At 34.1% G+C, this 19,967-nt stretch overlaps 3 protein-coding genes across 5 annotated transcripts; 1 reads left to right on the top strand and 2 right to left on the bottom strand.

Annotated features, from left to right (window-relative positions):
* The first annotated feature begins 1,658 nt into the window (after positions 1 to 1,658).
* Positions 1,659 to 7,134, top strand: LOC111303259 (putative ethanolamine kinase). Of its 2 annotated transcripts, none has more exons than XM_022899385.2 (11): positions 1,659 to 1,918; positions 2,105 to 2,196; positions 2,520 to 2,626; positions 3,092 to 3,197; positions 3,559 to 3,681; positions 3,969 to 4,060; positions 4,245 to 4,329; positions 5,797 to 5,902; positions 6,014 to 6,080; positions 6,639 to 6,731; positions 6,873 to 7,026. In XM_022899385.2, exons 1-11 carry the CDS (start codon positions 1,752 to 1,754, stop codon positions 6,876 to 6,878), a joined length of 1,044 nt encoding a protein of 347 aa, XP_022755120.2. In that variant the 5' UTR covers positions 1,659 to 1,751; the 3' UTR covers positions 6,879 to 7,026. The 2 variants fall into 2 exon arrangements, with proteins under 2 accessions (XP_022755120.2, XP_022755119.2); XM_022899384.2 differs by having other exon boundaries at positions 1,661 to 1,918; positions 6,823 to 7,134.
* Positions 7,135 to 7,820: 686 nt separating this feature from the next.
* On the bottom strand, positions 7,821 to 11,584 carry LOC111303258 (F-box/kelch-repeat protein At1g55270-like). 2 transcript variants are annotated; one of them, XM_022899383.2, is made up of 3 exons: positions 11,429 to 11,584; positions 10,563 to 10,692; positions 7,821 to 9,344 (listed from the first exon to the last, which is right to left on the bottom strand). In XM_022899383.2, the coding sequence occupies exons 2-3, from the start codon at positions 10,587 to 10,589 to the stop codon at positions 8,082 to 8,084; spliced, it is 1,290 nt and encodes a 429-aa protein (XP_022755118.1). In that variant the 5' UTR covers positions 10,590 to 10,692; positions 11,429 to 11,584; the 3' UTR covers positions 7,821 to 8,081. The 2 variants fall into 2 exon arrangements, with proteins under 2 accessions (XP_022755118.1, XP_089598295.1); XM_089742169.1 differs by lacking the exons at positions 10,563 to 10,692; positions 11,429 to 11,584 and adding an exon at positions 9,985 to 10,495.
* Positions 11,585 to 15,627: 4,043 nt separating this feature from the next.
* Positions 15,628 to 19,964, bottom strand: LOC111302600 (uncharacterized). The gene is made up of 4 exons (XM_089742164.1): positions 18,104 to 19,964; positions 16,416 to 16,580; positions 16,273 to 16,324; positions 15,628 to 16,183 (listed from the first exon to the last, which is right to left on the bottom strand). Exons 1-4 carry the CDS (start codon positions 18,364 to 18,366, stop codon positions 16,094 to 16,096), a joined length of 570 nt encoding a protein of 189 aa, XP_089598290.1. The 5' UTR covers positions 18,367 to 19,964; the 3' UTR covers positions 15,628 to 16,093.
* Between the last annotated feature and the right edge of the window lie 3 nt (positions 19,965 to 19,967).

Below are 19,967 nucleotides of genomic sequence, written 5' to 3'. Positions count from 1 at the left end.
GATGAAATTAATTAAATTAATAAAAATCAAATATTTTATTTATAAAATTTAAATTCTCATTAAAACTCACTCCATGCTAATGAAATAAAATAATTTCTTTTTATTTAAATTTTATAAAAAATCATGAATCAGATATTGAAGAGGGACACGTGTAGGCTAAGAATAGGCAAGTGACGCATTGAAACCGACACCCCCGAATCTTGATATTTGACAATTCGTCCCCACCACAATTTTGTTTTGACCAAAACCAAGGCACGAGCCACGAAGCATAAAAAAAATGTGGCTTTGGGCCTTTGACTTCGGCTTTCGTTTCGATTATGTCAAAGATTGCCTTTCGTTTTAGATCTGAGAAAGCTCCCGCTGCCTGGCCACCCTACTTGTAATAATTAATTAACTTGTAAGTACTTTCTCCGCTGTTGCTGGGTCGTTTGCGTGCCGAGCCTGGAACTACGCGAGCCTGTATAAAAATTTCAATAACCAAAAGGGATTATACAGGCAAATTTCCCTAACAATTCTAAAGTGAAAGAAAGCATGATTTACTAATTTATTTCGATTTCATAATTTAAAATTATCTATTTAATTATTTTTATTTTTATTTACTAATTTTATTACTCATTTCTTCTTAAAATAATTATCTTTTATTGTTTTTTTATTAAAGCAACTCAAAATTTGACATTCGTATTATAAAATATTATATTAAATTAAAATTCAAAAAGATATATTTTAAAAATTTTGAAACTCATAATTTGTAAATCTTTTTCTTAATTTTCTTAAAAATAGCAATTAAAGTTGAAATAATTTGATAAAAATAATAAAAATAATAAATTTTAGATGAAGAGAGTAATTTATTTCGATTTTTCATGCTTTAACTAATATTTGGTAATATTTTTTTTATTTTCTAATACGCTCCTAACTTTCAATCTATTATCTGATTAAAACTAGGTAAAAAGTTACCTTTGTGTTAAAAAACGGCATTTCACAAAGTTTAAACTAAACAACGAAAAAGTAGTTTTTTGGTTTAAAAGTATGATTTGTAAATTTAAATAAAAAACTAATAAAAAAACTTTTGTGGTCAATAATAATTTTTTTTTCTAGAATGACTTTATTATTTTCTTATTTATAAAATTTTATTATTTTAAACTTTTTAAATATTTAAAATTATAATAATAAATTTTTATATTAATATTAAATGTATAAAAATTTTAAATCATATATTTTTCATCACATTTTTAAATTAAATATTTTTCAAGCATGAAAAAAATGTTAAATATATTACTTATTTAAATCTTCTCGAAAAAATCTGACCAATATATATATATATTATGAATTAATATTAAATTGACACATATGGTAATAATTAACCTCTAACATTAAAAAAAACCCAACCATTTCAACTTGAAAATTGAGCTTTGAATTGAGATTACTTAAATTAGAGCTTAAAATTTAACTGAGCCTCAAATTTCATTTTAAGATAAAGTTACTCGGATCAAAATCAAATAATATTAAGGTTATTAAAGGAACATTCATTAATAAAATTCCATTTTGTGCTAACAAAAATATCCGACGTTTCACAAAATTCTAATAACAAACCCATATCCGTCTTTTCACCTATTTTCCTATTTTTCTCAATTATTATGCCTATAATATTCCCGTCCCCTCCTCTGACTGGAGCCTCCCAAAAAAATCTCGATTCTTTCGAATTTTTGCCAAAGTTTTTTAATATAAGCTCTAAGGATTAAGAAAACACAACAATGGGAGCAACGCAAAAGATCTGGACAGCCATGGACGTCGCAGCAAGCCAAGCTAAACAAAGCAACAACAACAACAACAACAACTCAACCGTTGACGATTCAATTCCTTACTCTCCTCGCTCCATCGATACCGCTCTTTCTTTTCCCGTCATGGTCCCTCGCGTCATGTTCGTTTTATCTCTTCTCTGTTTAGCTGTTAGCGTAGCTTACTTTTAGAGTTTGATTTTCGTATGGATTTTGGCGGATCTTCAATATTTATTTAATTGTTTTTAAGCTAAGTATGGCCAGCTCAAACACCAGGAATTCGAATTTATTTGGTTTTACGGCTTTTTTTTTTATATACATTTCCGCAGCGAGTTGTGTAAGGATCTCTTTGGGAAATGGGTGAAGTTGGACGATTCTTGCTTCTCCGTCAAGACTGTATCTGGCGGCATCACGAATCTTCGTGAGCACTTCGCTTTTTGCTGTTTATTATATATATTTTAAATTTTGTTTTCCTTTTTATCAGCTGAACGGGAAATTTTCGTTCTTTGTGGAGCAGCAGGAAGCTTAGGAGAGAGTAATTTATTATTAATATTTTTATTAGATCGGTTTTTCAACTCAATTTGCAGTTATTGTGTTTAAATTGAAAAACAAAAAGGAAAAAACAAGTTACAGAACGGTTTTGCGTTTAAATTTACATTTTTTTTTATATTTTTCTGGTTCTATTTGCTGTGTTTGATTGATTTTGTGGTAATTTAATTGCTAAGCATGAATAATTTAATGCAGTGCTCAAGGTTTCTGTAAAGGAAGAAAATGGAGATGAGGTGGCTGTAACAGTTAGATTATATGGACCTAACACAGAATATGTCATCAATCGCCAACGGGAGTTACTGGTATTCCCCTATGCTTTTTGCTACTAATTTCTGTAGAAAAACTGCCTTCCCAAAATTGCACCTTTTTAGCGGAATGATATTGGTTTGTATAATATAACCTTCAAATTGCTAAAACCTTGCTTAAAGTTGAAACACATTTGGGAAACTCTTTTAGTGTTTTGTTTCCTGGGTCTGTGACTTAATGGAGAAGTAATCTAATTTGGCCAAAGGAATTGTTGATTTATGATTTCTTTTAAAATATTTTGCTTACATGCATTTAATTGAGGTGCCTTTAGGATATGCTAAATAATTTTTAAGTACGATGGAAATTCAAGAAGATGGTATTGTATGTCTTTTTGATGTTCTTCCAAACAAAATTTTACTAGTTATGATTCATCCCATCCTTTTTCATTACCACCTTTCTAGTTGATGCACCTTTTCGTTCCATTCTATACTTTGTAATTGCTCATGTCATATTGTGTTTAGGCGATCAAATACCTATCGGCTGCAGGATTTGGTGCCAAGTTGCTTGGAGTTTTTGGAAATGGCATGGTGCAATCTTTTATAAATGCGCGTACCTTAACTCCATCAGGTAAGCACTAGAGAGATTACCCATTGGAGTAAGACTTGCTCTTGAAGTTGTGTTCTTTAGACATCAGTAATTTGAGAGGGTTTATGCCTTTGAGCATCTTAATCTCATATTCTACACTGGTGACACCCTTAAGAAAGTTCTTTGCCTCTCTTGATGTTTTTTATTGTCCTATTTATTTCATGACTATTATCGATATTTGGCCTAACCTCATACTATAGTTAATTTAATTTACAGAGGCGCTGATTTCTCGACAAGTAATTACTACCTTTAATGCTGACGATTGTTCTTTAACTCAAATGCAAGTTATTGTTGGGCCTGCAAGCTGTGTACTGATAATTTGAACCTATCATTCCCCTTGCAGACATGAGAAAGCCAAAGCTGGTTGCAGAAATTGCAAAGCAACTTCATAGATTCCATGAGGTGGAAATTCCAGGTTCTAAAGAACCTCAGCTATGGGTTGACATCTTCAAGTTTTTTGAGAAAGGTTTGAGAACCAACAACTTCTACATGGTGTTATTCGACGGTTTTTGCAGCTAAAATAAATTTGAAATGGACTGTCTTCCAGTTGCAGTGACTTCAATATCTGTCTTCTTTCTTTTGTTTATTTTCAAGTTTTGTTTTTTAAGAGAGCGCTGTTTATCTGGAGTTTGGACTGATTACAGTCTGCTATTGCCAATGGTACTCATTAATGTGGGCTCATTTAGTTTCTTGTCAAGATTATTGCCTAGCAGTGCATGATGTATATCTAATGCTCGAGGCCTTATATTGCAGCATCTGCTCTCCGGTTTGAAAATATTGATAAACAGAAGATATATGAGGCAATTTCATTTAAGGAAGTACATAGGGAAGTTACACAGCTGAAGGTAAGATCTCTTTTATATTTGGTTGATTCATCTGGTGCTGATAAAGTGAAGGTGTTACATGCTTATTGGCTCAGGAATTCTTGCTCACATACTGTTTGGTCATTTATTTCTGATTATATGTTGATTCTTGTAAGATCAAGAACTTTATCCTCGTTTATGAGAGCGTCTCCTGATGATGGACCAGGAATTGACAGGCCTTCTTAATGCTCCAGTGGTGTTTGCTCACAATGATTTACTTTCTGGAAATTTGATGCTTAATGATGAACATGGTATGTACTTATAATTTTGAGATTGTTCATACTGCTAGCCAGCCATCTTTCCTCTTGTTCTGTTGACTCTGGGAGAACATGCATACATACTATTCATGTTTAGGTTGGTTCCTAATTGCAGTAGATATGTCCTGTACTCTACATGCATCTCTCTCTCTCTCTCTCTCTCTCTCTCTCTCTCTCTCTCTCACACACACACACACACACACACACTCACACAAACACTCGTAGACAAACACACAGACACACTCACATAGACATTTGAGTGGCACATGCACACTTTTTCACTCATATATTTCAAGATGAATGATGTGTCTTTATCCATAGAAAATTTCTGTAAGTTGATATTGGGTTTGATATTTGCTCTTTCTACAATCATAGATAAGCAAATTATAATATAGTGACAAAAGAACCAACACTGCTGGTTAGAGGTATGAAGGATATCTAAAAACTATTGCAACAAAATGCTATGGTGTGATAGATATAAGAATATTAAGATTCAACTGGAGATCAGTAGGCATAGCACATGGGTTTAGATGTCATTATGGGTACAGTATATTTATCCAAAGAAATTTTCCATATGATGTATCGGGTTTGGTTTCTGCTCTTTTTACAATCCATAGATAAGCAAATCATATGTAGTGACTAATGAACCAATACTGCTGGTTAGCCATGAAGGATATCTAAAAACTATTGCATGCTAGTTCTTAAAAACAAAGCACTGTTGCATGATAGATACGGGAATATTAAGATGTCAATATGAGACTTAGTGGGCATAGGCTGCTGGCAATGTGGTAAATCCTGCAAAAATGTAATCTGTACTGGGTTTTATTGTTTCCTTGGTAAATATAAGGCATCATTCAAGAGATGGATCATGAAGCCCCTGTAGATCTTTCTTTTCTAATTCTGAACATTGCCCATTTCCAACCAAAATAAGTTTGTGTTATATGATTGAGATTTGATCGTCACACACTTGAGAGCATGTAAGAACCAAAAAAAGAAAGGAAAAAGAACCGTCAAATGCATCCGTTTGTGTTTATTTTCTAATTGTATTACTTGAAACTGTGTCAACCTTGCACTAGCCAGTATCCAATAAGTAGTGTCTATGTTTTCATCTGATACAAACACAAGTTGAAACATGTTCACAGTAGAGTGTAGTATGACATATATTGATACATACAAGGATGTTCTGTTCTGCAAGACATCAGTGGGTTGAAGATCAGTCTTTATCCTTTTGAGAAGTTTATTGTTAATGTTATTGCTTAATAAAAATACTGGCATGTCACCATGATAAACACATAGGAATAGGATGTCTTATGAATCAATAACCTCAAGACACAGGAATGTGATCTTTTCTTGGTTCCTGATAACTGGTTGGAAACCAAGAATAGTTTCTTCTGCTTACCTATACATTGTTCCAATTTCTTCTTGTGTGTTGACCAAACTGTTTATGTCATCAATGTCCAGATAAGCTCTACTTCATAGATTTCGAGTATGGATCATACAATTACAGAGGCTTTGACATTGGAAATCACTTCAATGAATATGCAGGCTATGACTGTGACTATAGCTTGTACGTTCCTGTATATTTTCTGCTTTTCAACTATCGGTGATTTTTGTTCAACAATGATCAATAATTGAACAGATTGGCACCTACTGATTACTTAACATGGTGTTAATGTAGGTATCCTAGTAAAGATGAACAATATCATTTTTTCAGGCATTATTTACTACCTGAAAAACCATATGAGGTATGTAATGATATCTGACTGGGTGCATGTGGTTCGAACAATAAGGTTTCAAGTTTGACAAGATTGCCCCTGAAATAGAATACATTGTTAGTTTGTTACAGCTTCCAATGGTTGAATCAATTCTATGTGCATTATTTGAGCCATATTGAGGGTTATTTTATCGTGTAATTAATAGGAGTTACTGCATCCTGTTATCTGGTGTGTGTGTGTTAAATGAAATGAACTTGTTATTTTGTCTTCAGATGAGTAGTGCACACTGCATATAATCTTGCTATAACTGTTAACATGCCATTTACTAGCTAGAGGCTGCATTAAGGTTATAATTATTGGGATGCTAAATTGATATGAAGGCCATTTAGAGCTGCTATTAGCCACTCATGAGTGATCTGTCTGGTAGCCCTCATAATACTAGATTTTGAAATAGAATGATAAATTTTTTTCATTATTATATGGTTGTCTCTTAGAATATTGAGATATGTATTAGACTAGAAACTAATGGAATGCTGCTTTTTCAGTTTGAAAAATCTCTGCAATTAAAGCTCTTTTTGTTAACCATAGGTATCAGAAAATGATCTTGAAGCTCTCTATGTCGAGACAAACACATTCATGTTAGCTTCACATTTGTATTGGGCTTTATGGGCCCTAATCCAGGTATTTTTGTTCCCAAGCTATGCTTTTCAAGCTCAAGAAACCATGACATGTATCTAAGTTTCCATCTTTTTTGTCTTTCTGCTAATCATAGGCAAGGATGTCTCCCATCGATTTTGATTATCTTGGTTATTTCTTCTTGAGGTATAATGAATACCAGAGGCAGAAGAAGATGTGCTTCTCACTTGCACAATCTCATTTATCAAGATCTGGAACAGCATAAGATTGCAAGTGCACGCCCGAATAGCAAAATCCTGTATGTTACGGATTTATAGGGATAGCATTTTGATTCCTTTTATTGGTATTTTTGTAAAATATTCTTTTATATCCATTTATGAGAAACAAAGTTTAAAATCAAAGATTGAAAAAAATAAAGCAATTTCTGGGTCACCCTGATTTAGCAGAACATGTTTCTCGAACCCCAACTAGGTCCAAATAGCTGGGCAATACCATTTCGGCATCGTCTCAGATGTATCCTTTCGTTTTTTATGATCTTGCTGGATTCAATTTCTTGTCGCAGACATCATAATCTGGCATTGTTTCACCTAATAGGATTGAAGCAAGTTTAATTTAGTTGGTTTCACCTTCATGTTGCTTATTAAATGGATACATTTGGTATATTTTCTGGTCAATCCGACAGTGCTATCTTCATTTTTTTTTAATCTTTTTTTATCACTTTAGGACTCATAAATTGCGGTTAGCAGTAGTTTAGCTTGTGATCATTTGGCAGAGGTCATTCCAAGTTCTGATGGGAGGTTTAGCTCAAGAACGAAAATGAGAAGCTACCAAACCATATTATGGCAAAATTATTCTCATTTCTAACTTTTTACATTTTTTACATGGAAAGCCGTGATTTGAAGATCGAGAAAAATATTGTAAATGTTAAATTTTAAATTTTAGATGTGTCGAATATCATTTTAATAAGCCTTCTGCACTATGTTGAAAAGTTGTCCCTGACCGGTGAGGTGCTAACTACGATTGTCCTACAAGGAACCAACTGCTCCACTGGTGCCTGTTAAGTTCACATCCAAGCTTTGAAACCCATGTAGAGGGATGATACAGATTGCAGTCGTTTGAAGAGATAAAGAGCAATTGAACAAGCTTTTTCAATTTTCTACATTTAATTGTGTATTATATAAATGTTTGTAACCCTAACAATCTAGCAAAAGCAGAAATCCTCATTAATACCTCATACCTCATGGTATATCCGATCCTTGAACCTACAAAGAAGGATTTTTGTGCATGAGAAGCACAATCCTGGCAAGCTATTGGCCCCTCAACCCTATCACATTCAGGAGATACCAAATGGCATGAACTACAGAGCCAACCCTATATGGGAAAAATTTACAGTCATTATGCTTGGAGAACCTGGCAGTGAACGATGTGGCTTTTCAGCCGGTTCCTGCCAGCAAGGCTAGACCAAAGATTTGTAACCAAGGTTTTGAATTGACCCTTCCCTGCTATAGTTTCCCATAAATGTTCAGCAGTAGCTCCCCTCAGATCATCAGATTTTGAAACGTCAACCAGAGATACACTCATATTATTTCGAATGATGCAAAGTTTTCCATTAAGTGGAACAAGAGCTGCTGCCTCCAAAGCCCTAGAATTGCCCAAATGTATCCTACTGTCAATATGCTTACTCCAAGAATCAGTCGCTTCATCATAAACCCTCAGCTTACAACCATCATTGCAGTCCAAAGCATAAAGGTGCCTGTTTAAGGAAGCACATGGGTTCCTCCCCCAGCCTGCAACCATTCCATTATAGACAGGGTACCAACTGTCAGTTTCTGGTTGGTAGACCTCACTCATCACCTGTCGATGAGATCCACGACCCTTCAAGAACCACTTTCCCTCGTATACAACCCCAATGAAGGGCACCATAGCTGTGCTCATATCTGAAATAAAAGACCATCTATTCTTGTTGGGATCATAGACTTCAGCTGACCTCAATGACCGATGCACTCCCTCATTCTCTCCACCAGCAACATACAAGCAATTGTTTATAACACACGAACCAAAGAAATGTCTTCGACGAAGCATATCTGGGGCACGGTGCCATTTATTTGTCCTGGCATTATAAAATATGACTCGTCGCATTGATCCCTTTAATGGATCCTTACCACCAAACAAATAAAGGTGACAACCACTGAGGACAGCACATCCAAACGCAAGGGCTTCAGAATATTCCTTAGGGACTGGAGGGAGTGGCTGCCAGAGCTGGTATATGGGATCAAAGGCATGCCAAGAAATTTTTCCATCTCGATCTCTCTTAATGACGTATATCCATTCTTCTGCAATTCCAATGCTCCTACGGAGTGAATAAAAGAAATTACCAGATAAAAGTCTATACCATCTTTTGCAGACCAGACGGAGCTTTCTGTGGTCAATACGGGGGACCCGTATCAGGCAAGCAATAGCAAGATCATCAGGGAGTCCTGGGAGCAAAGGAGACTGGTGACGGCTCCTATCACTGCGTGCTGCCTTGTTCCTTGTTGGATGAATGGATGGTTTAATATCAGGCTGGAGACAGAGTCTTGTACCAGGTACATATTTTTTCGCTCCAGCAACAGTTTTGAGTCCAGCATCTACTCTACATAAACATGCCGTTGTATCAACCTGCCAAGACATTCACAATCCATGAGGGTTTTTTTCATAGACACTTTCTTACTACAGTAACAGGAAGCTCATAACATGCACTAGGTTGGTGTCAGCATCAAGAAAGACGGGCATACCGAGTCACCAAGGTGCCATGATAGAAAGCAGTTCTAGCACGTATAATCTGGATAATAATGTTTCACATTCAATTTTTTCTTTTATTGTTAAACCTAGATTTGAACATTCAAGCAACAATTACCATCTTAAGCAGATGTTGCACTTTGTTTTTTGCAATCAGTATGATGAATGTGCAAAAAACAGTATTGCAAGATCCAACCAACAATCTGAACCATTTGGGACCTATATATTGAGGTTAGTATCAAAATAAAAACCAAAGACAGTTTCACCATCACTCAAGGAACATGAGCCTTGAGTGGAAGTAACACGTTGCAGATTCCTCTTCCATTAAGTCCCACACAGATAGTATAAGACAGTCTCATACACAATCTCGAACCCACAAAGAGCACTGGAAATTGATAGAAAGCTCCTAAACCGAGAAAAAAAAAATTTGAAAGAAATAAAATGAAAGAAAGCAGATTTTTAACTTTAAGGATAGGGATGCACTTTCTAAACTAATTGCACTGGCTCCTACAGGTAGTACCTTGGGCTCTATTGCAATCATTAGAACCCGGGAAAACCCCTTGAGTTGTTAAACTCTTTGGTTTTCACATTTTGAGTGTTTACCATCCCCAAGGCTGCAAAAAATAGCAACTTTTAAGTTTAGATTTTCGGTCAAAGATATGATGGATGTGAGTTAGACAAACATGTTTCTGTGTAGATTTCTTATGTTATTATGGTTATGACTTCATCCGCATATAAGCTCGCACGCAAAAATACCATACCTTCAATAAGATAACAAATAAGTCTACTGGAGAATAATTTTAGAAAGAGGCTTCAACCAAGATTTGTAAACCATATATAACAGAAGGATGGTACACAATCAATCACAATAGTCAAAACTCAAAAGAGAGCTAAGGTTCCAGCCTATGAGAAATATGTGGTCCATGTAGTTTGACAAGTAAATAATCAAACATAGAACGAATTGGACCACCCAGGCACAAGCACATCAAGTAGTTTGAAAGGCAAGCATTAGCTGTTATCATAAAAAACCATTAAACATCTCTTCAAACATATAAAATGATTGAATTTAAATCAGAAAGGAACGACTAATCAACTTACCAATGGAGGTTGAATCATTCTGTCCATGGTTTCCTCTTTCAACAACTAGCCCACACCAAACTCGCTACAACTCACCTCCAGAATCAAGCCCTATCTCTCAATCGTCATTCTTCGACCGAACAAACATAAACTACAAATCACAAATTTCACTATCATCATCACTTCACTTCAAAATTTTCCATTTTCAAAAGAACAATATCGGAGATCCATGCTGAACAAGAAGCTGCCTTTTATGTACGAAAAAAAAAGCTGACTTTTCATCTTAACAAAATCCACAACTTGAATGACAATCTTAAATGTAAAGGCCTAAACCTTAACGATCAAACACCTCAATAATCTCAAAAAGATGGAAAATTTGCAGATTGAAGGCCTGAAGGGAGCTCGGAGCTCAATAGCCAAAGTCAGCCAAAGTTTTGAATACCACTCATATCCAACAACTTTTACCAGGTAATATCCAAAACCTGAGTGTAAAATCAAAAACCCAAACACAAAAACCCCATAAAACAACCCGCCATGGTCTCAAAAGGGAAATACAGAAACCCCAGAAGCTTTATCTTTTGCGCATTAAGAACTAAAAAAAGAAAAAAGAAAATGGCAAAAAAGAAAACTTAGGATGCGTTACAGCACAAAAAATGGGGGCAAAGAGAGCACTGAAAGAGGAGATAGAGTCCCATTATAATGTTTCAGTGGAGTTCAGGGCCCATCTACCTCAACGGCACAACCTACTAAGCCAAGAGTTTATTCAACGAGAGAGAGAGAAAAGCAGACCTAAAACAGTAAAAGGAAGAGAGAAAGAGCCTTAAATGATGACACTTTGGTGGTTTGTTTTATGGGAGAAGAGAAGATATGTTAACACAGCAACTTACATATAAGAAAATAGCTGTTGCCTGTTTATGAAGAATGAACACTCTTGGTTTTAGGACAAGGATTTTGTGAATTTTATTGTATCTTTCCTTTTTTTTCTGAGGGTTGGACAAAGATTTAAAACGAAAGACTGTGGTTCCCACATCTCCATAAAACGTAACAGAAGGGGTTTCAAGTACAGGTTGAACACCACATCTGATTCATTACACATCACCTAAGGTACTCCACAAAGGGCATTTTGGAGATTTTAGGATCTTGTCTGAATATGATGATCATTGATCAAACTGGGCCTTGCTTAGTAGATCTTCTTAGTGAAACATAAGATCACTGTGATTGGATTATGATAGCCATACATATAGCTATCCCTATCACACTCATATATATGCTTTTTGCTTTCTCTTTTCAGACTGTTCAGTTTGGGGCTACAGTTTTTTTGTTTTTGTTTCTTTTTTTACGGTGTAGAGTCATAACTTGGTGGCTTGGACTTTGGAGGACAAGATTTGATTAAAGATTTTTCCTTAACTTAATAGAGAACTCTATATGGTTATTGATTAACTTATTGGTTATAAACTCATAAGATTTTCTCCTCAACTTGTTAACTTATTATGTGTTAATAATGACTTTTAATTATAGCTTATAAACTCATACAATATAAGGATTAATATTTTTTATATTTTTGAAAATTGTAATTATGATCTTTACACTTTTATTTTTTTTGAACTTCCACGTACAACAACTAAATGATTCGAACTCAAAATTTATAATGTTGGTGTGCTTAACAAATTTTGGATTTCAATGAGTCAACTTTTGAATAACACATATTCAGAATGAATGGATAATTACATTTGTTTTTGTACACATATGAGGATATTTTTTTTCAAGATTATTATAACCATTAAATATGATAGTAGATGTAGATTAACCCTTTTTTTGTTTGAAAAAAAGTTTTAGCTATAACCCTTTTCTTCTTTAGATGTACTGTATCAGAATTGTGGATTAGGGCTCTTGCATGTAAGAAAATGTGCGCAAGTCAGTTATAGCATGTGTGTCTTTAGATACAATGTCATAAGTAATTTTGTTCTTCTGACCACACAATTCTTCATCATGTGGAGGCCATAGTAGCTGTCTGAACTACTTGTTTTATAATCATTACCCATTTTGAATAATTAAGTATTGATTACTTGGGGGTCAGTTTGGTTTTTAAAAACAGAGGATGTAATTAACCTTCAGGCTTAGCTTTGTAGTTTGGAAAATTGAAGTTCAAGCAATCTGTGCTTATTAGATCCCACACTATGCAATGAACCTTCTTGCATGGATGGGAAATTACTGAAGATTGGAGCTGGAGTGTTCCCTCGGAAAATCAAATTCTTTTGTACAAGTATGCAGAGCAAAAAGCATCATCCACTTCACCAAATAATTAAGATTAATGCAAGATCCAATGCATTGGATAAAAACACATCTCAGTAATAGATAGAGATAATAATTTTATGTACTACAGTAACATAATATGAAAATAATATAAAAAAATATAAAAATAATATGATTTAAAATTTTAATAAAAATTATTTATAAATTTGATAAAAATACAAAAAAAAAATCTTTTGTTTGGTAAAGAAAATAAAAAAACTAAAGATTTTACAAGATGCTTTTTTTTTATAAAAAAATCAATCTAATTTATTTTGTACCTTTCATTCAATAAAAAATAAATTGATATAAATTTAATATAATAATTGTTTATATTTTATATATATTTAATGTGATACAAACACAATATAAATATATTAATTATCATATTAATAACAGTGCAGCATTTCCTTATGAAAGGGAAAGGTGGCCGCCCGACTGTTCTATGCCCTATGGTTGTTGAAGACTTGGCCTATTATGCGAGACAGGGGTGGACTTTTCGTCCTATATTTAAGGTCTCCATGTAAGAATTTTCCTCTCCAAAGAAAAGACATGGTTGGACTTGGGCAACTAAACATAGTCTTTTGCACTGTCAGCAGGCTATAGTTTTATTTTTAGGGTTTCGTTTGCTGATATTGATTTGAACAATAAAAAAACTGAAACCAGTTTGGCCAATTTATGAAGTCATCTAAATAGACACTTCAACCATTCCTCACAATCCAAAGAAAGTTCCAAACAGATAGTTTAGCAGAATATAGAAAATTTATCAAAAAATTATTCATGATCTTTCTGCAAAAACAGTTCATCATTATGTTAGATCCCTATAGGAAGTGTGAGCTTTCCATTGCATTTAGTGTTTATTTTATAATTGGCCATCCACAGCTTGACCTATGCCTTACATGGCATTGGCATCATGACAACAATATCTTCCCATGATACAAAAAGAAAAAAGAAAAGCATAAGTAAAAGAAAATCATACACCACTTTCTCGAATGAAAACACAAAATTTAAGTAAAAAATCAGGCTTCTGCATGCTTTGTGGTGGAAATGTATTTGAATTGATTGATGTTGAAGAATGCAACTAAGTTTGTCGATTTCAACTGAACTTACTTGTACAGAAGACAATTATAGGAAAAAAAAAACCATGTTCTCTTTGGATCTGATCTTTTTTCTACAAAGGTCTCCCACCTTTTGCTTCCTCTTCCACAATAACATCCTGTATTAGACAAATGAAAGGATTAAGATAAACAGACTGGTGATGCAAATTCTTAAGAATTATTCTGAGCACTAAGGTGAGAATTATGATGCTGAAATGCCTTTCCCTATTTGGGGGACAAAACATGGTTGAGGGTCTTTTTCTGGGGTTTTAACAAAGTCATTGTTGTGGGGTTCACATTTTTAACTTTCTCATACAAATTCATCAATTGGTCATCATCTATGGATCCTGAATAAAGCTATGGTTATAAATCCAGGATTAACCATTTTCACCCAAGTGGGCTTTTCTTTTTCTTTCTTCCCTTTGAACTGTTCAGATAGAAAAGACTTTAGGCCACTTCAGATCAGTACAGCACCATGATCAATCCAGAATAGACTCCAAGTGAAACTCATCTAAGTTTGCTTAAAATCACTCCATGTGAAAAAGAAACAATTCCTTTTTAATTCCCTTTTAGAGTTGTTTAAACTGAAAATCAATCTTGAAATATCCAGGAGTTTGTACTTTGTGGGTGGAATGTGGATTGAATAATTTCCTTTGCCTGTTGCCATTGAAAATTAGCCTTGTGAACTATGTAGTTCTAATACTTATCATTTTGACGACTTTTTTTTTTTTAATTTGAATTTATTATATTGATTTGTTTATTTTAAATTATTATGTCATGATTTATATAGATATGTGAAATAACAAGCATATTTTTTAAAATTTTATCAAATTTATATATAATTTTTATTAAAACTTTAAATCCTTTAAAATATAACCAAAATTTTGGACGGATTCAAAGAATATATACCTACTACGTGAATTGTAGATACTGTACAGATAAAGAAGGATTCTTTTCAAATTGTTTCTCTGTCTTTATCTGTTCATCATTTTCTTCTGTCCTTAAAGAAGACAAGGTTTACAAGACATATTGGAGTTGATGAAGTGTCTATTCAACACTGTTTTCTTCCACTTTTTTTTTTAATGGCTTCAATTAAAACTAATGCTGTCGACAGCTACAGTTCATAGAAATTAATAAATAAATTGAAATTGTGAATGGCACACATTTGTAGCATTTGCGACCAACCAGAATTCCAACGCTTGAATTTTTCTTTTTCTTTATTTTTTTCCCAGAAAATGCCAAGCATTAGTTATTCATTCTCTCACGAGATTCTTATAAATTGCTTTCATTCATGTTATTAGTCGATGATTTGTGGACTGAGTTTCGTTTGATTGACGATTGATAACGCAACTCCACTTGCCATTATTTTTTTAAATGAGTGAGCATTGTCCAATTCCACTCGGTCTAAATCCAAGATAAAAAATATTCAAAGCCATGTCAGGCTGAGGTTTTCTCTTCCCAACTTGGGAAGTTGGGATATGATCATTTGATTCTCATACTTTCTGATTTTCAAGAGTTTAGCTATTACTCTATTTTCTGATTTTTCAGTCTTCAAATTAGGCAAGCTCAAGCCTGTTAGCGAAGAGTCATAAAACAAAATGATCGACCACTTGCAACTGAACAACAAAGGAAAAATGAAACAAGAGATGGGTGATTTTAGAAAGACGATAACAAGAAAGATAAATTTTCAGATTGTAATATGAAAATCAAGCTCTTTTCGTTGTATCCTCTTCATTTCAGATAAGTATATACTGCAGAAACAGAAGGGTAATGCCCTGCAGCAGGGATTTGGTTCAATACAAAAGAGTTTCTTCTGAAAGAACAATCCTGTCTATCACTAAATGATGCCTCAATATCATCAGATGAACACAAAAGTTAAAGTAGATGAGACCTGTCCTCCAGATTTGATCATAGTACGCAAAATCCTAAGATGCAATAACAAGGTGCATCAAGCACCATCAAGGCAAGGTTGACATTTTGATGTAAATTCAGACTGATAAAGACAATTAGCTGTATCATCAGCAGCACCAATAGGGCACAAAATGTCATGAGAAGCAAAGGCCGAAAGCTAAAACAATTGCGGTCAATAGCTGATGCTGCCAACCATCCATCTTTTTTATTTGTATTTTCATCTAAAGTTAGTACTGTGTCTTTATACCACTACGCTTAATCCATGCGGAAAAATTCATTTTGTGGCCTCAATTTCTCAATCATGATATGAGGGTATACGACCAAGCCAGCCATAAACAGCGTAAACTGCAGAAGCACAAAATAATAATTAGACAATTTCCACAGGAGAAATATTGGTCAATTGAAAACAACAAAATCAATGCCATGAAATGTACCAGAAGAGGAAGGGTCAAGAAACCCCATATAGGCCACAGAGCAAAGCAGAGCCTGTATGAAAAATGTTGGCAATACGTGAAGAGGAATTGTATATATGCCACCCAACAAATCTATGAAGAAATAGCAAAACTATTTTCCTTACAAGCAAAAGGAGACAAGTCCAAGCAAGGTAAGATACGGCAAAGCTGTAATGTTTAACCAGTCCCACTTTTCATCAACCCTCCTTACAGTCCATGCCAACATACTTGTATAAAACATGATGGCAAGATTCAATCCAGTCCCTAACAAGCCAAGGTATAAAGGCATTCTGCACAGGAAATAAATGACATAAGATTATTGATACATATAAGCTGAACCACACCCATCAATACATGTACAATATCTCAACGTTAAGCAACCACAAACTGAATATGAATAAAAAAAAACACTACTTCAAACTGCAAATGGAGCAAATGTTGCAACTCATAACTAAAAGCATTATTAGGACCATTCAAAAGTTAAGCCAGCCAGTTGATGAAAGAACAATGAAAATAATCATGTTATCACAAAATTTACCAAAATAAATTAAATTCTGATTGTCTGCTAGATTAAAGAGACAATTTATCAATTGTATGTTAGATAAATTGGAAATATGCTCAAACCAGTTAGGTTTAATTAACAGCCAGAGAAGATAGCTGGATGAATGTTAAGAGAATGGAACAAGCCTTGGGGTGAAACCACAAACTCTTCATTCTCTAATTTAACATAGAAAGTTTAAGGGAAAAGAAAGAAGAAAAGCAAAACTATCTAATTCAAAGGGGGCAAAGATGATACCAGAAAATTTTCATGGTAATGATATCATTGAAGAAGTCAAAAGAAGAAAAAGTGACTTGCATTTTTTGCACAAGTTCAATAATTTAAGATCCCAGTTCCTAATAAGCCCATCAACTTCATTACTTTAGGAGGTGATCACTGATCATGGTGGCACTTTCTTGATAGTAGAACTGGATGAAGCTTGATCCATAACTTTTATTAGGCAATTGACAGAACCCAGGAAATTTGTGTTTAAATGCAAAGATTCTGACAAGTAGGCTGTTAGTTACTTTATAGGATGAAACTTCACTTTTATAGCAATGTGTTCAACATGTCCATATATCTGGCAAACATAATGTCAAAGCCATGTAAGGGCACTTAAAATGCATGATCCTGCATGATTACAATATTCATACATTTGGATCTCTCTGATCTCAAAAGTTAAAATGATTTATATCATGAGCTATACTCTGGTTCTGTGACATAATAGATTGTAGAGAATGATATGTGCAGCACGGCTTACAAGGTGATACTAGTAAATTTCTAACTTAGTAGAACAGGAGAACCAGCTAGATAAAATATATTTGCCTCTAGTTTGTCTAGTGTCATATCCATTATGAAATCCCTGGTTAGAAGAAGCACTTCTCCCATTTCAGCTACAATTTCAAATGACTCCAAACCACTTTGACTTTTGAACCCATTGAAGCACCATTTCGAACAATCAGAGGAACCCTTTGGAATTGTTATTTTCAATTTTAACTAGTTTCTCTGATTTCAACTACAATTGTAATTAGCTCCAAGCACTTTGACATTGAAGCAACCCAAGCAAACGTGATAATGAACCTCGTCAAGGGCCATGATAGGTTTTCAGATACCTTAATTATATAGAACAGGATATTAGCAATAATTCAACGGACAAACAACAATATTCAAGCATCATAAGCACTTAAATAACAACTAAATCTCATAAATCATAATAAAATGCAAAATATGAGTATTCTAAACCACACTTAAGTTAAAATTCATCAAGTCAGTTACCTTCTGATTCGATCATCGTGCCACAATAGATATATCAAATTGGAGTGCCTATCACCAAAGTAGATAATGAACAATGCTGAACTAACCCAAAGCACATTCTCCAGAATCTCAGTCCAACTTCTAGTTCTCGGAGTTGCCAGTGACAAAGGCTGTAACCTTGAGCAAGCATCATCCTCAAGGTCCTCATTGCCTGATGCATACCCTTGACTATGCCTTTGCCTCATATATCCACCTGCAACTGGTGTCCCACTCCCACCAGACATTTTTCAACCTCACACAAGATTAACCCCCCCAAAAAAAAAAAATCTTTTCAAGAACTAAAAACCACTTCCTCGAATGGAATTTCCACAAAGAATCTTGTGAGATGTGCACTTTCTACTGTCAAACCCTTGTCCAATGTCAAAATCACAACCTTTTTTTTAATCAAAATTCTAAGGAATTGAATAGAAAATTCAATAAAATTCAATGAAAAATGAAACCCACAGGGAAAAAGAAGGTACTCAAGAAACCCGGATAGCAATTTTCAATTTTTATCATCTAATAAAATTCAATAAAAAATCTAAAAAATGAAAAATGAGAGTATTACTACAAACCCATCAACAAGCCCCACAAAATCTCAAAAACCCAGATACAGATTCAGCTTTCTCCTCGACACCTCCGTAATAGTTTCCCTGATTCTAGTCATCAATACCCAAAAAAAAAAAAAAAAGGGGAAAAAATGGTGTAACAAATAATATTCAAAAAGGTCAAAATATGTGTCGTTTTACGGGTGGGTGACGATAAAAAAGGACTGATAAGAGGTGAAAGGCTGAAGTCATGACTGATGAAGTGATTCGTTTCTTGTACTTACAAGAAAGAATGTGTTTATTTTTTTGAGAATTTTTTATAATAATAAATCTAAACGTGGTGGTTAACCTAAAACGAAGTCAATGATGATTGATGATTATGGGTTTTTTGGTCACGTCAGGGTGATATTTGATTACGTGGTGAGAGTCGATTGGTGGGAATGTGGAGTGTCAAAGCTTTGTTTCTTTGGCTTTGACTTTGCATAAAGGGAAGAAGGGAATGGAAGGTCTTTTGTGTTTTAGTTTAATTGCTTGAAAGCAAGATAGGTTGGCCACCATGATTATCCTTCAATTCCCTGCCGAATTAAAGGAATGTCGTTCTTTCAAATTCAGCTGGACAGACGAGAATTGGTTAAGATTTTATTAATCAAAAGTTGTAGTAATGCATTAAGAAATTGGGAAGTTGAGTTATAGGTGCAAAGCACATGCATTTTTTTAACCATTTCAAACTTTTTGGATCATTTCTTTGGTTAGGTTTTTTTGGATACTACGGATACCATTAATTCAAGATACAACTCATATTTCTGTCTTTATTTCCGAAAGGGGAAAACCGAATCTTTTTTTTTTATTTGCCAAATGAGAGATTCGGTTTTATAATTTGAATAAAAAATCATGCATTTTTTTTTAATTATAAAGAAAATTATATGTACATGAAGTCAAATTTAATCCTTACAGGGAAGAATATAAGTGAAATAAAAAAATAGATAACCTGAAGTCACGAAGGATTTTCATAAAAGCATAAATGATAAGTCAGGAGGCCTTTCCAGAGAGGCTGCTTGAACATGAAGGTACGTTCTGGTAAATTTGATGCAATTCTGGCCAATTCTTCTTTGTTTGTTGTTTGAAATGAAAGTAACATTTTTTTTTTGGTGAATAACAGATGAAATGAAAGTGACCTAACCTGGGATTATTAATGTCGTTCCTTGTCGGGCTTCTTTGTAGGAACCTGTAATAAACTCCAAGCTGTAACGTCAAACCTGTAACAAATCAATAAGCTAAAGTGCTCCATCCCAATAGCT

Source organism: Durio zibethinus, chromosome 13, assembly GCF_047325235.1.
Source record: "Durio zibethinus cultivar Kanyao isolate XHJ-2024 chromosome 13, ASM4732523v1, whole genome shotgun sequence".
Taxonomy (NCBI): domain Eukaryota; kingdom Viridiplantae; phylum Streptophyta; class Magnoliopsida; order Malvales; family Malvaceae; genus Durio; species Durio zibethinus.
Note: the sequence above shows the minus strand (reverse complement) of the source record. Positions and strands in the feature narration are given on the sequence as shown.